The sequence below is a fragment of the Protobothrops mucrosquamatus genome, unplaced genomic scaffold (assembly GCF_001527695.2).
Source record: "Protobothrops mucrosquamatus isolate PMUCROS unplaced genomic scaffold, P.Mucros_1.0 scaffold1038, whole genome shotgun sequence".
NCBI classification, from domain to species: Eukaryota; Metazoa; Chordata; class Lepidosauria; order Squamata; family Viperidae; genus Protobothrops; species Protobothrops mucrosquamatus.
Window position 1 is genome coordinate 429951 of NW_015387270.1, and position 17673 is coordinate 447623.

The window sequence follows — 17673 nt, forward strand, 5'->3', positions numbered from 1 at the left end:
CCCCCAACCCTGCCCACCCCCCACAGGCGTCCCTCCCCACGAGCAACATTGAAGTGACCATGCCCCCCTTGGCCACATCCACCCAATCTGCCATGACCACCACAGCCATGCCCACCCAGTGGGCCACGCCCACCTGGCACCCAGCGATAAATAAGTGGGGTTTAGGTTGCAGTTTGGGCACTCAGTCTCTAAAAGGTTCGCCATCACTGGGCTAGATTAGTACATGGGGGAGTGGAACTTGCTGATGCTGTTCCCTGCTTACTTAGACTCATAAAGATAAATCCTATCTACATACTATTTAAACCATACAACTAAAAGTCAAAGAAGAAAATTAACAGTCAAAATCTCATTCTTCCTAGCTACCAACATCCTGATAAACAGGAACAGTAAAGATAAACAGGCAGGGAAAAAAAGAGTATAGGCAGTTCATGACTTACAACCATTTGTTTTTAGTGTTAAGTGTCTGTACAAAGTTACAATTGCAGTGAAAAATACGTCTTACAACCGGTCCTCGCATTTATGACCACTACAGCATCCCTACTATCATGTGATCAAAATTTGGGTGCTTGGCAACCGGCATGTATTTATGGTTGCAGCTTTTAGAGTTATGAGATCACCATTTGCGACCTTCCCCAATTGGCTTCTGGCAAACTAAGTCAATGGGGGAAACAGATTTGCTTAACAGCTGCATGATTCACTTAACAACTGCAATGATTTGCTTAACAAACATGGCCAAAAAAGGTCTTAAAATTGGATATGCTAATTACTGCTTTGCTTAGCAATGGAAATTCTGGTCCCAGTTGTGATTTCTAAGGCGAGGACTACCTGTATCTTGATCATTCTCAGGATATATGGGGTAGTGGTTATGTGTGTCTGGAAGCAGGCCTTTTTGGTAGGCAACCAACTTATGGAACAGATTAGATTCCTGAGATCTTATGTTTTTCACTGAGTTTTTGAGGTACACTATCCCCAGTAAGATTGCTGCTAATTTTCTGTTTGCTATTAGGTTTTTAAAATTAGTTTTATGTGAATTATGTTTATTATTTATGATATCAGTAATTTTATGTGAACCTTCTGGAATCTTAGATCGGGGAAGTATATAAATGAAAAAAATGAATGACTGAAGAAGATTCATTCAGAGGAACTTATTTTACTCTAGAAACTAGTTTGGTTGATCTAGAAATAGGAGCCTTTTGGTCAGAACTGCCCCAGTGCTAGAACAACTCCTTTCTCACTGGATAAGTTGCTTCCTTATTAAGCATTAGAGAGAAGTAAAAATAGTTGTATTGCATTAGGGTTTTAAAAATTATGTGATGTTTGGTTTCTACATTTAATGCCACAATTTAATTGTACTAGCTGGCTTCTCCTCCTATACTTGTTTTAATAAGGTTTACTATACACTACCCTAGATACTAATTAGGAGAGGAGCAGGGCTTAAAAGTTGAGGATTTGCACTTTAGCTCAAATACCATTAACACTGTTAGAGAATCAACGACCGGATTTAATGTGTCACGACAGAAGAGGCCAGTTTATGGCTGAGGAAGTTGTCATCTTAGCATGTTGGGTGAACCACAGCCATAGCAACAGATGGTTTATTTTAGAGCAGGGGTGTCAAACTCGCAACGTCACGTGACATGTTGTGACGTATCACAACTTTTTTTCCATTGCTGGCAATGAGGTGGGCATGGTTTCGCCATGATGCATCTGGCCTGCGGGCCGGCAGCTTGACACCCCTGTTTCTCTAAATCATCTCATGGCCTTGTTATGATTTAAGGCAGGGGTGTCAAACTGCTGGCCCACGGGTCAGACGCGTCATCCGGAAGCTGCGCCCACCCCATTGCCGGCAAAATTGTCCCGGTACGTCTCGCGATGTCACGTGATGTCACGAGTTTGACATGTCTGATTCAAGGGAATAAGATGAGATCACTTTGGGCAATTATTCCCAAATTTCTTGAAAAATATTGGAATGAAAACATAGTACAAATGATGGTGATCATCATCATCGTTCTACCCATGAGTCTGCCCATTAAGTGTGAGGAGGAAGAAATTCAATGCACTACTTTCACCCAGTTTTGATAAACATCTCAAAAAGGAAACTGCGGCAGATACAGAACACAATGCAAGGGACTTACGTGAGGACAGGCTTGATTGCATTTTTGATATTGCCATAGGCTGCCCGACCCAGGAGCTCCCTCAAACATCGTTCAGCCAACTCTGCTGGGTTCTCTTTCTCCTTCTCAGTTGTTTGCAAGGGTGAAGGAGAACGGCTAAAGGAAACAGGGAAGGGAAAATGAAGCAGCTGCAACTTAAATGTCAAGCATCCATTTCACAGATAATATGCAAGTAGTATTTTTTCCCCCTAGTTTTGCTTAAAAAGAGACTTTGGAAGGTTGAAGTGCTCATTCCTCTCCCTCAGCAAATGGAATGAAAATTGGAGACACACTTTCCCTTATAAATATTGTATTAGTGGGAAAGGATTACAGTTAAGGAAATGTTTATTTCTCTGCAGACAATGCCCACAACTTTCCATATGATCCACATCTCGAGAATCATATAGACACTTGATGAGTCATGCAGAGATCAGCCGGATAGCCTCCTCTGGGTCATTGTTGTGTCTCTGTACAAAAATTGATCTAATGAACCCAAACCGTATAACAATCTGTATCAGGACAATGAATCACACCAAAATAGGAATTTAGAAATGCAAGACGTATCCTTACAAAAAAATCTTAGTCTTGCTAGCCAGAGTTGTGTACTCTGAGCACAATCACTCTCTAGCATTTCAGTCAAAGCCTCTTTCCAAGCAAACTGTCAAGGACTGAACGTGGAAATTTAGTCTATTCCTGAATTACTGTAAATTTTCTCCCCTTAGTTTAAAGAAAATCCTAATTATTTGCATATTCCTCATAGCATGCTAACATATCAGAATGATCCTCTCAAAATTGAGAACATGGTTTGTTCTGGCAGGCTATATGAAAGCCTGAATCACAGCCAGAGGGTTTCTAGTGCTTCATGGGTCCCATTCTCGCCTTTGCAGACAAAATAATGAGAAATCATGCGGTTAAAATTTCATCATCTACTCCAAAGGTCAGTGTTACAATTCCAGGTTTCTGGGAAGAAGTCTGTCAACACAATGCTAAGAAACTATTTGTGGCTTGTAGCCATAGATTGTCCACCTCTGATATACGGCAGAGTGAATAGAACTATTTTTCTCTATTCTATAAATCTTCTATAATTCTATAATTCCATGACTTTGATAGAACAGAATAGTGGGAATTTCAGGATAGATAAAGGTAAATTCTTCATACAATACATTGTTATACTCTGTAATTTATTGTTTGGAAATAAATTACAGAGTATAACAATGTGAAGGCAGCAAAATTGCATCAGTTTTAGAGAGGTTAGAAGAACTTCAGAAAGATGGTGTGAGGATAAAACTTGTGTGCTACCTTGTGATCTAGAGGAAAGTCAGAATATACACCTACGTATTAGATGCATGATATAATCACTTAAATTAGTTGTATAAACATAGAGACAAACATGGAAAAAGACAAACAGTGCAAGAGACCGTAGTAGGAATGTTACAGTTCAAGCAGAAAACAAATGAACCCAAGAGTAAATCAGTGTGGATGTAACCTACATCTTGACGAGCAGATGATGCACATACCCAAAATGAGAAAAAGAATTACTTTCTGTAAAGACCAAGCTAGGCATTATAGGGTTCGTGGTATCAAATTTGCTAGGCAAGACTCTTCCAATTCTAGGTTTTCACAAGTAGCAAAGTCTAAGTTTGCAAGAACAGTAACAACAATTCCAGGTACCTTTCTGCTTCCTCTACATGCTGAAGGTTGAAGAGCAATGAAGGCACAATCTTGTCCATATGTTGAGGGTCCCAGATGTTTGCCTGTAACTCATCATTAACTGTTTTCCGAACCACACCCTGTAGTCCTTTGATGCCAGACATCCGGATCCTTTAGGAATAAAAGACTAATTTAAAGAAGGTATCAGGAAATGGGGTTTTCTTTCTATTTGTATCTCTTTGTAATGTTTGGCTCCTGAAAGATACGGAACATGGGGTTTTCTTTCTATTTGTATCTCTTTGTAATGTTTGGCTCCTGAAAGATACGGAACATGGAACATGGCTCAGGAATTCTGGGAGTTGAAGTCCACGAGTCATAAAAGAGCCAAGGTTGACTACCCCTGTTCTAGGGCCATGGTTCCCAGGGTGTAACATTGAATGCATAGAGGCACTGTGGGATATTTTACTACTTAATAAAAAGAACTGTTAGTGAATTAGTTGCAACAGCCAGGGTATAACAGCACACAGTTTGGGAACTGCTATAAGGGCGCTGTGAACCAAGGAAGTTTGTTTGAAAATTTCAGAGCTTGGGAGGTAGGAGTTTATTGGTAATTCTCCAGCAATTAGAACAGAGACCCTGTGGTAACAATGGCTTGCAACAAAAAAATTTAAAAAAGCATTTTGGGTATCAAGAGCCACAGCAAAACAACTGTTCCTTATGTTTAAATAGTACAAACAATGAAATGGGCAAATTCAATGCACAAAAATGATTATGGTAGCAGCAGACCAGTTAGAAACTCAGAACATCCTAGTTCAAATCCTTATTTTTCTATAAGCTTTACATAATTTAGCTGGCCATTTTATTCTTGGTCCAGAGTCCTCTCTTAGCTTAATGAATTTGATGAAATTATTGTAAGGGGAGTAGGAGAAAAAACTATCTAAGATGTTCGGAGGCTTTTGGTGAAAGTGGAATTAAAAATATACCGGTAGCTAGAGAAATAATTACTAACAAATATAAAAAACATTAATATTACATTACTAATACAATATAAAAATAACACACCTGAGCTGAGCATTATGCATGTACAATTTGAGCATGTAATTAATAGAATGTGTTGCTTTGAATTCATCCATTTAATCCATTGACAATCTACCCATGAAAGAAGTAAGAAAAAAGGGGATGTGTGAATGTGAAGAGAAAAGAGACAACTCTGTATTTTGCAGTCAATTTCCTTGCACCTGGCTATTTTAGTATTTCTATACTGGATGCTCTGCTCTGGAACATAGTACCTTATGGTAACGTCCTCCTCTCCCCCTCAAAATAAAGATTAAAAAAATCTAAGCATCTATTCAAATATACGGCATGGTAGTGAATTTCATCAGTAAATTTAAAACTCAACTGAAATAACACTGTTATTAATCTGTTCTGAACCTCCTGCCAAACCAGGAGGCACAGAATTTTAACCCTAATGTGACAGAAGACAGCATTTGCCCCAACTCACAACTCCAAAACATGTAGAAAAGAATAAAAATAACAGCATTAATAAGAGGCAACTAGCTGAAGAGTGTTAGGTGACTACACTAATTAGGTGACTACATCAAAAGACCCCCTGGCATATTACATTGTAAATTACCACCTTCACCCTTAGCCTTGGCTTTTCCTTATCCCTCAGCTTCTGAAAAGCTTTTCTAGGCTTCCATATTTATCAAAGAGCAAGGAGAAACAATTAAAACACATCTTTAGCAGATTAATTGTAGGGCAGAGCTCATCCTAAGAACATCAGGGAGCATGATGGTGGGCAGTTGCTAAAATAGATCTAAGACAGCAACAACCCACAGTGCTTGGTAGGTGGGGAAGAGGAGGGCAAGAAAAGATGAATCACTCTTAAGAGGGGCTATGGCTGAGGCAGTTGGATGGCAGTAAATAATATGCATCAGATTCTACTACTCATGATTAATCCTTTTGTGAAGAGGAATCATTTTCATCAAAAATGATTTATGTTTTAGTGGGGTTTTTTGTATGGGTGTGTTTTTAGAACAGGCCCGTTATTTAATTTGATTTTAGAACTGCCTATATTTATCATGGTTTTTATTATCGCCTGTTCACCGCCCTGAGTCCCGTAAGGGAGATAGGGCGGTATATAAATTCAATAAATAAATAAATAAATAAATAAAAGGGAAGGGGGATTCTCTATGAAACTTGTCCTTTCGGTGACTACAACTTCCACAGATAAAATGATCACACCCAGAATTCTGTTATATGATTCTTGCGATGTTGCAGGAATGACAAATTGAAAGGCTGCGGGGCCTACTGATTGAAGAGATTCATATTCCTCAGTTGTATTTTTAGCTTTTAATCCCACCTATCTCAGCTAACTTGAAAAATTGCTACAAATGGCAGATGGATAGGAATACAAGACTCATTAATTAAAAGTGAAGGAACCAGTATAGAAAAGAGCAGAGTAATGAAGATATCAAAGCATGCTTGGAATATATGGAGAGTGCAAAGTTTGTGCTTCACTGTTCTCGAAGACAAGATAGATGGAGCGGATTTAAATGACTGTATCTGGATTTCAATGTAGCATCGGAACAGTTTTTCTTTATAGAGCAGTTTGATAATGGAGTCAAGCTAATTAGGAAAGGCTAATCAGGAATTCTTCAAATACAGCTTGGACACCATGAGGGGACATTTTAAGTTTTGGAAAACCTGTATTGAAATGAAAGAGGAAGTTCAACTTAGCCAAAGTTGCTCCTTCTGATTTTAAAGCCATTTGAATTAGGAAATGCTCCTGTTACATCTATTCTTTCTGCCTATAAACTAACTTAATGCTGGACACCATCACTGGGAAACTATTCTGTGTACATTTTACACTCAAGTTTAGAAAAGCAGATTTATTTATTTCATTTCATAGCGTCCTGGGCACACAAGCAAACAGATTTTAAGTCTGCAGCAAATACTTGCCCCTAAGTTTGCATACCATGACGAATTAGAAAAGGTACAAACCATTATGACAAAGTGAGACTTTTTGTATTAGGCCTGATTCATCTGTCTAATTGATTCAAGGATTTGGTTCCAGGCTATGGATCTTGTCTTTCTTGGAGGGACTTCATTCTTTTTTCCCCAATTTGCCTTGACAAAGGTTTAACAACACAGGGGTCAACATCTCTGTATAGATTACTACACTAGGCGTTTGTTAGGGAAGTTCAACAGGAGAAAGAGAAAAACATGCTTAGGGAAGCTATGTATTTGAAGTGACTAGGTGCTCAAATGTAATGGATGACAAAGATACTCTTGAGCAACTGTCTACTATAGTTTATTGTAACACTGCTTCTTGAAGAGTAAGAGGGTAGAAGGAATATAAAGAATGAGCTCACAGAGCAAGCAAATAGTCTGTTAGGTGAGCTTGGGGTGGGGAGTTTATTCTAAGTGAAGAATGTGTTCTGTACTTAACTACTTGAGAAGTGAAGATATACATCCTTCTCAGATCTTCAAAAATGGTATGAATTATTAGTGATGCAGAACTATAACCATCATCACATCTGTTGGAAAACAAAGCTTCTGCCAAACATGGTTCAAGAAATTCTCGACCTCTCTTGTTGACAAATTTCTTTTTCAGAGGAGGGACGAAAGTAGAAAAAGTTCGGTTAGCTTTAACTGACTTGAGAACCACTTTGATGTAGTGTTAAGCTGCTGCACTAGTAATAAGAAGACAATTTCTTTGCTCCATTAGGGATGAAGACTAGCTAGGTGATTTTGAGCCAGTCATTCTCTCTTAGTCCAGCCTTCCTCATATATGTTGTGTGAAAAACAGGAGGTGGGATATTAAATATAATACTGTCTTCCTGCCTTGAGCTGAACAAAAACAAAGGCAAGACAAAAATCTAATAATAAATGTAAATAGGAGGTCTAAAAAGGGAGATACTGAAAGCACAATCACAGTGGGGAAAGGAAAATGGGAGACCAAAAGCTAATATAGTAGAACAAAAGCTTACTGAATATTTGAAAAAAGGGACACAGAGGTGCTAAAAAGACGGCCTTTATTAGCAGAATAGACTTTAGAATAGAATAGAATAGAGCTGGAAGGGACCTTGGTGGTCTTCTAGTCCAGCCCCCTGCTCAAGCAGGAGGTCCTATACCATCTCAGTCAGATAATTGTCCAGTCTCTTTTTAAAAACTTCCAGTGATAGAGTGCCCACGATTTCTGGGGGCAAGCTGTTCCATTGGTTGATTGTCCTCACTGTCAGGAAGTTTCTCCTTAATTCCAGGTTGCTTCTCTCCCTGATCAGCTTCCAACCATTGTTTTTTGCCCTTCCCTTTGGTGCTCTGGCGAACAACCTGTCCCCCTCTGCCATGTGGCAGCCCCTCAGATACTGGAACACTGCTATCATGTCTCCCCTATTTCTTCTTTTCTTTAGACTGGCCAAACCCAAGTTATGCAGCCGTTCTTCGCATGTTTTGGTCTCCAGGCCTTTGATAATCTTAGTTGCTCTTCTCTGGATTTTTTCCAGTCTCTCAACATCTTTTTTGTGATATGATGACCACAATTGGCTGTAGTATTCGAGGTGTGGTCTTACTAGGGCTTTATAAAGTGGTACTAATATTTCATTAAGACTTCACAGTCTAAATAGTCTCTTCCTTCTCTAAGATGCTGTTTTAGGATTAACATCACCACTATTTAAAATGCTAATCACACATATTCAGCACACCCCCTCTTGCCTTCATACAGAATTTCTAGATTGCCACGTGCCCTAGAAAACCTGAGAATGGAAGGCAGCCTCTCCAATAATATGCAGAACATATGATATACAAGGAAGAATTAATGTTTCTCATTGTTGCTTTTGCTTGCCCTTAGAACAGCAGGTACTGTTGGCTGTTCCCAAATTTATCTAGGTTCCAAACACTGAATCACAGGAAAATTTTTAGAGATACATTTGTGGTGTCAAAGATGGACATCACCATTGATGGTGAAAACTGGGGGAGCTGATCCCACAGATGTGCTCACAAACTGCATGGGGGTAGAATGGTGTGAAGGGGAAGACTCCAACACACCAGTTCTATGTCTTTCTGGCCCTTTTTGAAAGACAAAAGAAGCACATTTTCCTCTCCTGAGAATTGTTATGTTTGAGGGGGTGCAGTGGCAACTCGGCATCTATTTATACCACTAGATGGCGCCTACTGTTCTCTTGTTCTCTCTTTTATTTAATCTAAAATCTTGCAAATATCATGAGTTTGGCCATTAAAAAAAGGATTCCCCGCCCCTCCCAAGACCTAACACTGTTTGACATTATGTACTGATGCTCACTAGCTGAAAATCTGCTTTGACTTACAAAGTGAATCTAGAAAGCGACTACAAATGCAAAGTGAATCTAGGAAACTACTATTCAATTCCACTGATTGAAAGATAGGGTTTTCTGCAATATTCAATTATTAGTTGCTACATATTGATTAGTATAGCATGCTAGACTTTATTAAAATGGGGTTTAGTTTATGATTTAGCCTATTGTACAAACATGGTTGTTATACTACTGTAAATCATTCTATGTCTTATATTACAGTTTGTTCTTATATAATATATATTGTATAAGTTTGGTCATATTGTATAATATTTGGTCATATTGTGGAAGTTTGGTACAAGAGCCAGTTTGCTCTAGTAGTTAAAGCACCTAGCTAGAAAGCAGGAGATCATGAGTTCAGGTCCTGCCTTAGCCATGAAATCCAGCCAGGTGACTTTGGACCAGTTGTTCTCTCTCAATCTACCTCACAGTGCTGTTGTTGTGGAGAACACAGGAGAAGGAAGGAGTAGTGTGTGTGTTCGCTGCCTTGACTTATTTGTAAAAATAATAAAAGTGGGATATAAATAAATATTTATATGGTTTATATTTACATACAGTACATATATACAGTACATATATGCCCATCAGACTAGGTAATTTGCACTATGCAAAGCACAGAAAGGAAATAAGAAAGAGTAAGCTTAAAGGCATGGGAAAGGAAAGAAAATCTAAATCAACTATATATCAAACCCACTTATTATACCTCTCTGTAGTCTACTTACTTATGCTGCTTCACATAGGCCATGATAATGAATAGAAAAAAATTGAAAGAATTATCATAAAACATCCTATTCAGTTGTGACTGGATGGAATTAATGAAGTCTTTAAAAAGAGAGAGGTTTAAGAATGAAAGGCAGTGTGTACCACCGTATGTCTGTGGTGGAAACTAGAATAGCTTATAAGGACAGAAGATAATGTATGAAGATGGAATTAATGGTGGTGTTATAACCTAGGTTTAGCATTTTCTTCTTTTCCTTTTTTCTCTTTCATATTTTAGTATCTTTGGTTATTTCTTATGCCTTTTCTATGTTTGGTATAATGCTGCTTACCCTGAAAGGGAATAGTATGAATAATATCTATGTAAATAGCTGGGCACACCATGAAATTTTGTAACCTGCTTTAAGAGCTTAGCATGCTGTGTAAAGCTACCATATGGCTTTATCTGCAGAATATATATAACCTTGTTACTAAATGTATCCATTTTCTGAGTCTGCACAGTAAACCGAATCATAAAATAAACCTAAGAAAGAGATCTGAACAGCAGGCTATGCTCTTCAAAAATCTAATCACAGTCATCAGTAACCAAGCTTAGGACACACTAAGTTTTTATATGTTTAACACCATTACTGAGTAGCGGGTTGGGAAGACAAAAGTAGTAGAAAAGTAGAAAAACAAGAATTTCTTAGGCTGCTAAAGCCACCAGCATCCATTTAGGTCTACAGAATAACAGAGTTAGAAGGGACCTTGGAGATCTTCTTGTACAACCTGCTGCCCAAGCAGGAGACCCTATATACCATTCCAGACAAATGGCTGTCCAATCTCTTCTTAAAAACCTCCAGTGATGGAGTACCCACAACTTCCATGTGGTTAATTGTTCTGTCAGGAAATTTATTCTTACTTCTAGGTTGGATCTCTCCTTGATAAGTTTCCATCCATTGCTTCTTGTCCTGCCTTCAGGTGCTTTGAGAATAGGTTAACTCCCTTCTCTCTGTGACAGTTCCTCAAACACTGGAAGACTGCTATCATGTTATCCCTAGTACTTCTCTTTGTTAGACTAGACATACCCAGTTCCTGCAATCGTTCATCGTATGTTTTAGCCTCCAGCCCCCTAATCATCTTTGTTTCTCTTCTCTGCACTCTTTTTAGAGTCTCTATCTACTTACTTTGTCCGGATCTCCATGTCATCATGGCTGGAGTGGCACATTTCACTGAAGCGGGAGACAAAGAAGTCATAGCTCCTGTGATAAGATGGGGTGTCTTCTTCAATGTTTGCAAACTTCACAAACTGGAGAAGAGGAAGGAGCATTAGGGCAGAGAAAAGGAGACATTAAAAATACTACATTCATGAACCAATCTATTAAAATCACCAAATAATGTCTATGCTTGTGTTTCCGCCCCCCATTTATTTATTTATTTATTTATTTATTTATTTTTGTTTGTTGTTGTTGTTGTTGTTGTTGCTGCTGCTGCTGCTGCTGCTCTGGGACTTTAGAATTCAAACAGACAAACACCTGCCACATAACACCCTGGACTTAACAACTGTCAATAAGAAAGTCTGGATAGTAGACATGGCAGTGCCTGGAGGCAGCAGAATAGATGAGAAAGAACTGGAGAAGATAACAAAATACAAAGACCTACTAATAGAAATAGAACGACTGTGGCAAAGGCAAGCAAGGGCAGTACCAATAGTAATAGGCGCCTTGGATGTAATCCCAAAACAACTGGAGCACCACTTGAACACTATTGGCATTGACAAATTCGCCATCCATCAAATGCAAAAGGCAGCCTTACTAGGAACATCCATCCTGCAACGATATCTGTAATACCTTCAATTCAAACATCCATATCTACCTATCCCAGGTCCTTGGTAAGGACTTGATAGGTAGACAAAAATGCCAAATCCAGTCTGAACATCTGGCTGACTGTGCGATGATCAATAATAATAATAATAATGTCTGTAAGCACGCCAGGGTAGTGATCAGCAGCACAAGCCACATCTTGCACTCATAAAATAAATATGTGGTACTAGGGATTGTGATATTGGGCACAGCTCAGATAAAAGGCAACAGATTACCCCAATCTCAGCAATGTTTTCTAGATTGATGGGGTCAAGCAGCTTTTGATCTATGCAATTCTACCTTATGTAAAGCTTTATATGATCTCTGGATTAAGTTTCTCCTATCTGAGGATCTTTATTAGCTCTCAAAGTCTCTTATAGGAGAAGGTCTCTGCAGCTTCTCTCCTGAATTCATTTAATGGAGGCAGGACCAGCAAAACATTTTGTTATCAGAAGGAAAATGATGAAATGATTCCTGATTATGGAAATTTCAGCTTCAATTGGCCTTTTTATGGTTAAGAGATACAGGATATGGACTCATAGTTTTGGTATGGATTATTTTTCCATGAGTTCAGTGGGGAACAGCTGACAAGATTATGATAGTGTGTGTCTAACAGGAGAGGAAAAAGCAGATTTTAGCTGGAATTTTGCACCATTTTAAATGTAAAGCCAGGGGGATCCAACAGGAAAATATCATAGTGGGTGATGGATTTGGGGGGAATAGATGAGACAACTGAGCTAAAAGTCAAGAAACAAGTGAATACAAAGAGATGTTGTAAATTATGTGATAAAGACAGGCCTGATGCCACCTAGGAAGTTTCCCATCTTGAGTCTGGATTTGAACTTGGATCCTACCTGCCCATCTTTTATTCTCATATCACCGTGTCATTGTTTTCTTTTTCACGGTTCATTCTATAGTTCCATTACATTACTACAGTTACGTTTACATTCTTTTCATTTCTCTGTTTTTACTGTTATAAGCCTCCTAGAGTAGCCCCATGGCGAGATAGGCAGCAAGTAAATAAATCTCTCCAATCCCAATCTAATCCTTTATCAGTATACTGCATTATATTTCCTGCATAGGGGACAAATAACATTCTATCCTTGCATATGTGACTCTGAAGTTATCAAATTTACTACACAGAGTTGTTGAAGGAATAAAATATAGGGGATTATGTGCTGCCTTTTACAGAGCGGAGTGGGATGTAAAAGCATTCACAACCTGGAGCCTCTGCCACAGAAGCCTGATGCATTCCAAAACCCAAACCCAAACCCATGCAAAACAGGTTTCTTAAGATTTAAAATAAGGGAAACATTAACTTCAATGTCTGGAATTCTCATCTATCCCTAGGTCTCACTGAGTTCAGTGGAGTTTTTGCCTCAATTTTCTAAAACTTCACTTTCATTCTTCCCAACTATGAATCATAGCAGCCTCTCCTGCGAAGAGACCAAAATGTATGCAGGCATATTTTTCTGGAATGTCTTCATTTTCTATCAAAATAGTTTCATGAGCTTCTTCTCATAAACAGCAGGAACATTTTCTACTGAATTAATTTTAAATATTGCCTATGTAAAAATGTATGTTATAATGCCATCTAATTTTTGAAATCCTGGTACTTCTCCAGCTACAGGGAGTAGTTCTCCAGAACAGCCAAGACAGAGAAAGAAATTGAAGTAAGTACACAATAGTCTTGAATAATTATATTAGTGCAGTTTTATCATCCAATCTTCCCAGGACATATACAACAAAGCAACGGGAGAAATTCAATTTGTAGTTAGCTGCTACTTTAAGCACAATAAAACACTGTAAAATTGTATCTTTCTTTGGAATATTTAAAAATGAGGGGAACTGCATTTATTGGCTGAAAAATAATAAAGTAGCAAAAGTCTTGAGGACTCTTTTAAAGATTGTTGATATGAATATAACCAAAATAACTCCTAACAGAATACAGTACTTCCTCCATCTGTACAAATGTGTTTTAAACAGTGAAGATAGGTATTTAAAACCTGGTCTATTTCCTTATACTTTTAATCTCTACAAGTAGAGACTTACAACCAATTGTTTAATAACCTATTAAAGTTACAGTAGCACTGAAAAAAGTGACTTATGACCAATCCTCGCATTTACAACTGTCACACTATTGGCAGGGTCACATGATCAAAATATGGGTGCCTGGCAACTGGCAAGTATTTATGACAGTTGCAGCATCCCGGGGTCATGTGATTACCATTCGTGATTTTTTTGTTTTGTTCTTACAATACTTTTGTTATCAGTGTTTTATTAACTACTCAGTGTGTTTGTAACTCTCTCTTTTGAATGTGAATTATTTCTATTTGCATACCTTGACTTAGTTTAGAATTTTAGAATTTTTCTCCAATCCCTGAGGATCCTTGACAAATGTCTAATTTAGGTGGATTGCCGGGCCAATGGTAAATGCATGTTCCCTGCTTTATGATAATCATTTGCCTCCATTTGAAATTGAATTTTGATATTTTTCCCCAGTAAGCTGTAAAGGATGAATTTAAGCCATTATTTCCATAAACATATAATCTCCACTTGTCCCAGCTCATGATTTGCAGGTGCTATTTCTGCAAAACTTCACCCGCAGAAAAGGGCCAGTCTTGTAGATTACAATGAGACTCTTAGGCTGAGGACAAAATAGGTTTTTTTTTTAATATCCACCATTCTTCCCATTTGGGGGTTAACCTGGTACTAGCATTTTAGATAATCAAAAAGCAATCATATTTTCCATGCCTACTCACGATATCCATCTTGGCAGATGGCAAAACTCCCTTGCCTCAGGAGCTTTTGGAATGGGAAATGAATTTAAATGTATGAAGAAAAATATACAAAAAGAGTGTGGGTGTACATGTGGAACAATGAGGATATGACAATTCATAAAGCAGATTTGTTCAACTCTGCATATTATGATGAACACTATTTAGCTCAAGTGTCTATTTTTCAAAGCAGTCATCAAGGGAGAGGAAAACAGGATTTCTTAAAAATTAGGCAGAAAAACATTGCAGCAGTTGCCATCTTAAAAGAAAACTCCTTTCTGTGTGAGCCTAAAGGGAGAATTCATCTTCAGCGGAATCAGGCAATTGTACTCCTTTTGAATAAAAGTGGCAGAAGTTAATAATAAAATTTAAAAAAATAATCTGCATATTAATTGAGATTCCTTTTATGTTTACGTAATCTGTTATTGGTTGAAACGTTAATATCTACATATGAGAATCTTTCAAGGACCGCATGATCCTTGCTTGTCTCCATATGGTCTAAACTGGCACATAGCTGAGTTTCTAGAATGAATTACTTAATCTCTGCACAAACATCTGGGTTCTACAATGACAGTAGTGTAGCCTCTTAAGTCTTCTCCTTGACTTACAGTGCTTCAAATTCTTTTTTTGCAAATGACATGGGCAGCATGGTTAATTCCTAAAGTTCTGTATGAAGATTTTCCATTACCTATATTTATTTTCTTCTTTCCCAACAAGAGGTCTTGGATTAGGGTGGCTGAAGACTTGCATCCGTGAGATTGTTTGAGGATGTGGATGTGGTTAACCGGTTCTTGTTTTTTTTTAAAAAAAAAATTCTTCTTGTATAATTATTGTATTTTCTATTATGTTTGGTTTTATTGTACATTGCCCAGAGTTAGTTTGGAATTGGGTGGTACCTAAATTGATTAATCACAGATGATGTTGCACATACTGTACTAATAAATATTTGGCTCTTTCACATATAATTTTTTATGAATGCAGTTCTTAAGTAAAAAAAATAGCATATTATGTATATGTACAGACAAAACACAAATAAATACATGTTCCTAAATCTGTTTTTGTTGTATATTTCTCATCATTGTGACCATTTCCCTTCTAATTTAATAGTACTTTGCTAGCAAATATTACAGACATTGTACATCATATGAGTTATTCCGCGTCTCCCGGATACCCTTGTAAATAAAACATAGGAATAAAGGAGAGTGTTCAGGTTGCATGATTTCTCTATTCACTGAGTGGAATATCTATCTTTGTTTAGATGGCTACCAAGTGATTCATGTATTCATATGTCATGGACTCCAATGTTTGCAGACATCCAATTAAGGTCTAGCTCAAATGCTGTTCAGATCTTCCTGCCTCTACATCACCCACCTTGTCCTTTTACTTTTCTTCTCCCATTTACCCTTATTAAGTTAAAGGCACTGAAATTATGTTATAGTGGATGGGAATTTCTATACTTCTCTTGTTATCTCCTCTCTTCCTCTACTGGATAGGCCAGAGGCTGTTTAATGCTAACAAATCTTTACAGTTTAAGTAAAAGCACAGGTGTGGTGCACATATCAACTCTTTCTCTAAATCCAACCACTCTCCCTTCAAAGACGCTCTTACCTCTAAATCACTCCAGTTCATTTCTGATACAGACAATTGTTCCCTCCCAAACAGTAAATTCAAATTAGGAGACTTGCATCTGGCCAACCAGATGAGACAGGCTTTATTTTGCAATTAACAGAAGCAGAGACAGCTGTCTGCTGCCACACACCAAATCAATTGTTATTGGTTCTCTTTTCATTTCTACCTTCACTGCCTTTCTAGTCAGCCGATGGGAAAGGCAAGACTTCCATATCATTATGCTCCGCCTAACATTCCTTCTGGATATGGTTTCTTCTTTCTGAAACCCTTTTGGCCATGCAAGGAGAGGGGAAGAAGGTTATACTTATTTCTGCCCTCCCAATTGGGACCAAGACCATCTGATCTTGCTAGAGAAGGCTCATTAACTATCAACATCTCTATAAAGTGGGAGATATGCAGCTTTCTTTAGATGAAGGCTCAAACTTGGCTTATCAATGGCATGTACAATACTTATTTTGCACTCGGGTATAAGATGTGTAAAGAATATAATTGTGCAGCATGGTAATAGTCTTGAAGGCCATTTGAGGTGGGGATCATTATTACTGCAGCTGTATAGAATGAGACTTGATGGCAGTAGAGATAAGGCTATTGGGTCAAATTTTCTGTGTTTGCTTAAGGAAATTGGTTCCCTGGTCACTGAGGGTCCCTTGGGAGAGGAAGAAGAACATAAGCAATTTCAACCAGTCATTGAAAAACAAACCCCAATAAGAACATTTAGCAGCAACTCAGTGAGTTGTTGTGGTTCATTGTAACTATTGTTGAGTGAGATGGCTCTGTGGACAAGCTTTGGGAGGGTGATGACTTTAAACCTGGAGAACCTGAATAAGAGTTAAGTTCTTGGGGGAGAGGAACAAAAGATAGAATGGAGAGGAAGTAAAAGAATGATGAAGCATAAAATTTGGTTTGGTTTGGTTTGAAGAAAAAGTATATATTTAGGAGTTGGGGAGCATGGGTGTGGAGTATTTGCTTGGTATGATTGATGATTATGGATTGGACTTTGGACTTGCCAACAATGTGGAGAGAGAGAATATAGACAACCATTGAGTATCTACTTGATCGGTTCAATTGGGAGTGTGTGATTAGAGCTCTCAACAAGATTGCTTCCATGTGGCCTCTTGCTGTTGGACAATCCCAAGGAGTTCTTTTGGATTACACAAGTTCTCCAGGAGATGAAGCAACAGAGAGATGGCTGAAGAGCCAGTAGAGAAATATGAAAGGTAATCTGGTGGAACATGTGTATGAGTTCATGTCTAAGTCTACATCATGAAAATATAAGTGGTAAAGCTCTTGTATTTCTCTACTTTTTTGTCACTGGATTGTTGTCTAACAGTCTTATTTAAAGTTGTCCTGTTAGAAATTTTTGGGCAAGAGGATCTGCTCCTTGGTCATTATGATTTCTTATAGCACAACACTTTGTTGTCAGTCACTCAAATTTTCCATAAACCTGACTCTTCAAAGGCACAGTGGGATATGACAATATCTTGTAATGTTATCTGGTACTTATTTTAGCCTGTACTTTATGGTATGACCTATGTCACTTGTGAACTTGATTCATGCATCTCCTAGCTAGCCCCTT

At 38.1% G+C, this 17673-nt stretch overlaps 1 protein-coding gene across 3 annotated transcripts in view; it reads right to left on the minus strand.

The window, feature by feature from the left end:
• Nucleotides 1-17673, minus strand: part of EFR3B (EFR3 homolog B) — a 59050-nt gene that overhangs the window by 30786 nt on the left and 10591 nt on the right. For all 3 annotated transcript variants that reach the window (XM_015819986.1, XM_029284860.1, XM_015819987.1), the window contains exons 3-5: nt 11017-11138; nt 3822-3971; nt 2133-2267 (exon numbers count right to left, since the gene is read on the minus strand). In XM_015819986.1, the coding sequence (XP_015675472.1) occupies nt 2133-2267; nt 3822-3971; nt 11017-11138 (407 nt within the window). The remainder of the gene's footprint in view (nt 1-2132; nt 2268-3821; nt 3972-11016; nt 11139-17673) is intronic.